At 51.7% G+C, this 3,418-nt stretch overlaps 1 protein-coding gene across 1 annotated transcript in view; it reads left to right on the top strand.

Annotated features, from left to right (window-relative positions):
* LOC116086313 (zinc finger protein 74-like) overlaps positions 1-2,860 on the top strand; it is a 5,173-nt gene extending 2,313 nt beyond the window's left edge. Inside the window, exon 3 of the mRNA XM_031364632.1 lies at positions 1,991-2,860. Coding sequence (XP_031220492.1) covers positions 1,991-2,124 — 134 coding nt within the window. The 3' untranslated portion in view covers positions 2,125-2,860. The remainder of the gene's footprint in view (positions 1-1,990) is intronic.
* The last annotated feature ends 558 nt before the right edge of the window (positions 2,861-3,418 follow it).

Genomic DNA, 3,418 nt, shown 5'->3' with positions numbered 1-3,418 from the left:
CTGGGTGTGTGGATACAGGGAGTGCCTGGGTGTGTGGGCACAGAGAGTGCCTGGGTGTGTGGGCACAGAGAGTGCCTGACCTGGATGTGTGGGCACAGAGAGTGCCTAGAGTGTACACAGAGAGTGCCTGGGTGTGTGGGCACAGAGAGTGCCTGGGTGTGTGGGCACAGAGAGTGCCTGGGTGTGTGGGCACAGAGAGTGCCTAGGTGTGTGGATACAGAGAGTGCCTGGGTGTGTGGGCACAGAGGCCAAGTGGGCCTCTTCCATTCTCAAACCCACCTCTGTCTTCACATCCCTAGTCCCCAACCTGCCACAGGCACTGTGGTAACCACAGTCCCAAAGTCTGGACTCTGTTTCTGGCCCCAACTTCTTTTGCCTTCTCTGCCCTCCTTACCAAAATTACATTTTTTTTTGAACCCACATTTGCAGTGGATTCAGATGGATTTGTTTGTTTGTTTGTTTGTTTTTGAGACAGGGTTTCTCTGTGTAGCCCTGGCTGTCCTGGAATTCACTCTGTAGACCAGGCTGGCCTTGAACTCAGAAATCCGCCTGCCTCTGCCTTCCACATGCTGGGATTAAAGGCATGTGCCACCAGTGCCAGCTCCAAAATTACATTTAAGTAACACTTTTATATGTCTTATCCATGAGTTTCCAGAAAATTAGGATAATAGAGAGAAATATTGAAATCCCACCTAGGTTTTCTTCCCTCCAGGACACAGCTCTCACTTCATTGTTTCTTCCGTTGTCCGTCAGGCAGACTCTACACATGTGGGCGCTGCATCTACATGCTCATCCATCCTCAGAGTGCAGGTGCCAGTGGAAATTAGGTCTGTCCCGCACACTAGTGCCGACTTGTGTTCTCATCTTTATCCCTTCCACAGCATAGCACAGCACAACACCCATTTCCACAGTGTTACCATTGCCTAGGACAGTGGGTCTCAACCTTCCCCATGCTGTGACCCTTTAATACAGTTCCTCATGCTGTGGTGACCCTCCAACCATAAGGTTATTTTTGTTGCTGCTCCATAACTGTAATTTTGTGACTGTCATGAATCACAATATAAACATCTGTGTTTCCGATGGTCTTAGGTGACCCTGTGTGAGTCATTCAACCCCTCAACGGGGTTGTGACCTAAAGGTTGAGAGCCACTGGTCTGGGGTCTCAGACATCATCTAAGGATAAGTTGAATTCGTGAATGGGAGTGTGTGTAGAGCAATCCCAGCATTTGTGTAAGAGATCTGGGCATCCCTAAGTGTCCTGGAAGCAGGCCCTGAGGCCCTGAGAGCAGTGTGCATGGCACCTACATACTGTATCATACATGCACGGTTTGCTTGGTCCTTTCCATGCACTTGGCAGCCTTACTTTCCTCACCCTGAGTACATAATGCTCCCCATACGCAGGGCACTGCCGTTCCCTGAAAGGCGCCCCTCTTTCCCTTCTGACTTGGACCTTTGCTTTCTCAACCTTACCGACTGCACGCAGTGTAGTGATGAGAACTGTGTGGTCTTCCAAGGTGTGCCTCTGCCTCATGTTCCATTTATTGGCCCCTCTCCAAACTTCCTCTTCCCACCCATTTACAAATCTTCACTGGCCACCTAGGTTTGGGCATAGCCAGGTTCTGCCTTCTGTATCCCTCCTTCCTGCCACCTTCTTGAGTCTGAGGTTTCCTGTTCATGTTCATAACTGCAATGCCAGTCCAGAGGCTGTTTTTGCGAAGTTATTCTTGTTTGTTTGTTTGTTTTGTTTTTCGACACAGGGTTTCTCTGTATAGCCCTGGCTGTCCTGGAACTTACTCTGTAGACCAGGCTGGCCTTGAACTCAGAAATCCGCCTGCTTCTGCTTCCCAAGTGCTGGGATTAAAGGTGTGCTCCACCACTGCTCGGTGCCAAGTTATTCTTACCTGGCCTCCTGGATCATGCACAGAGCCATCTTTAATGTTCCCTTTTAGAGTTATACTATTCACTGTGTGGTGGCTTCAATCTCTTACAGAGTGGAAGGCGGAGCCTGAGATAATGGAGGACATTTACAATACAGGGCTGTCTCAGGCTTTGATTCTGAGGCAGCTGAAGAAGTCAAATCAGATGGCAGCCAGCCCAGGTAGTGTCCTGCCCCTTCTCCTCTGATCAAGGCACTCCCACAGAACGCTCACCTGCCAGATGCAGCAAGGGCATCCAGTCCACAAAGGGACTGCCTTGGAACCACCAAAGAGCACATCAACCCTCAGGAGAACCCTGGCAATCTGCACAAGAGCATAGACAGCATGAGGTGGGCCCTGACACTGTGGAGAGCACGTCGGCATGCAGCCAGTGCAGGAAGGTATTCCTGCAGAGTTCGGCCCTGTCGCTGCACTTATGCTGGCAAGGCAAAAGACCTTACAAAGGCCACGAGTACAGCAAAGCCTTCCCCTGGAGCGCCAACCTCGTGGAACAGCAGCGCAGCTACACCGGCGAGGAGCCCTTTTTCCGGCAGCAAGTGCGGCAACGCCTTTGGCGGCTACACGTGCCTCCGCGTGCACCAGCGGTCCACACGGGTGAGCAGCTCTACAAGCGTGGCACCTGCGAGAAAGCCCTCTGCTGCAGCTCGTGCACTCTGGGGTGCGACCCTACGCATGCGCCGAGTGTGCCAAGGCCTTCAATTAGAGCACTCACCTCACCCGCCACTCCTTGCTCACCGTGCACGAGAAGATCCACCGTGGCGACAAGCCACCCCAAGTGTGGGAACTGCGCCAAGGCCTTCTACAGCCACGTGCGCCTTGCCCTCCACCAGAGGGCGCACACGGGCGACAAGCCCTTCAAATACTGCAAGAGCACTGCCCCCTGGAGAACAAATCTGTCAATCAGGGTAACACCCACCGGTTACTTCCCCACTGCCCCAAGTAATGTGTCATTAGCTCTAGACTTTCAGAGCCAGACTGCTGTCCCTCCGGGTGAAAAAGCCTGGCTTGATCTTAAAGTCGTCTCTCACAAGCCATTCCCTCTTACTAGATACGGTCATGGCCAAGGAAGGGACAAGCCTCGGGAGAGATTTGAAGCCGTCCCAACAACATTTCTTTAGTGGGACCAGAGCCCACTAACAAAGGGTTATGGTGAGACAGTTTCTTGTTGCCTAGGCTGGTCCGCATAGCTGAGAATGCCCTTGAAGTTCCTATTCAGCCCTCTAGTCTCATCTCTGACACACTGAGATTATGTGCCACACCTGGTTTATGTGTTGCCAGGATTGAATTGGGGCTTCAGTATGCCAAGCAAGCGCTAGACCAACGGAGTCACTTTTCAAGCCTACAACAGGCAGCACTGTCTGTCCTGGAATTCACCTTGTAGACAGACCAGCCTGCCTCTGCTTCCTGAGTTAAAGGCATGTGCTATCACACTCAGATAATAAATGTGGTTTTGTTTTTGATTGTGTGTGAAAAGATGGGTG

Source organism: Mastomys coucha, unplaced genomic scaffold, assembly GCF_008632895.1.
Source record: "Mastomys coucha isolate ucsf_1 unplaced genomic scaffold, UCSF_Mcou_1 pScaffold12, whole genome shotgun sequence".
Classification (NCBI taxonomy): Eukaryota; Metazoa; Chordata; class Mammalia; order Rodentia; family Muridae; genus Mastomys; species Mastomys coucha.
Note: the sequence above shows the minus strand (reverse complement) of the source record. Positions and strands in the feature narration are given on the sequence as shown.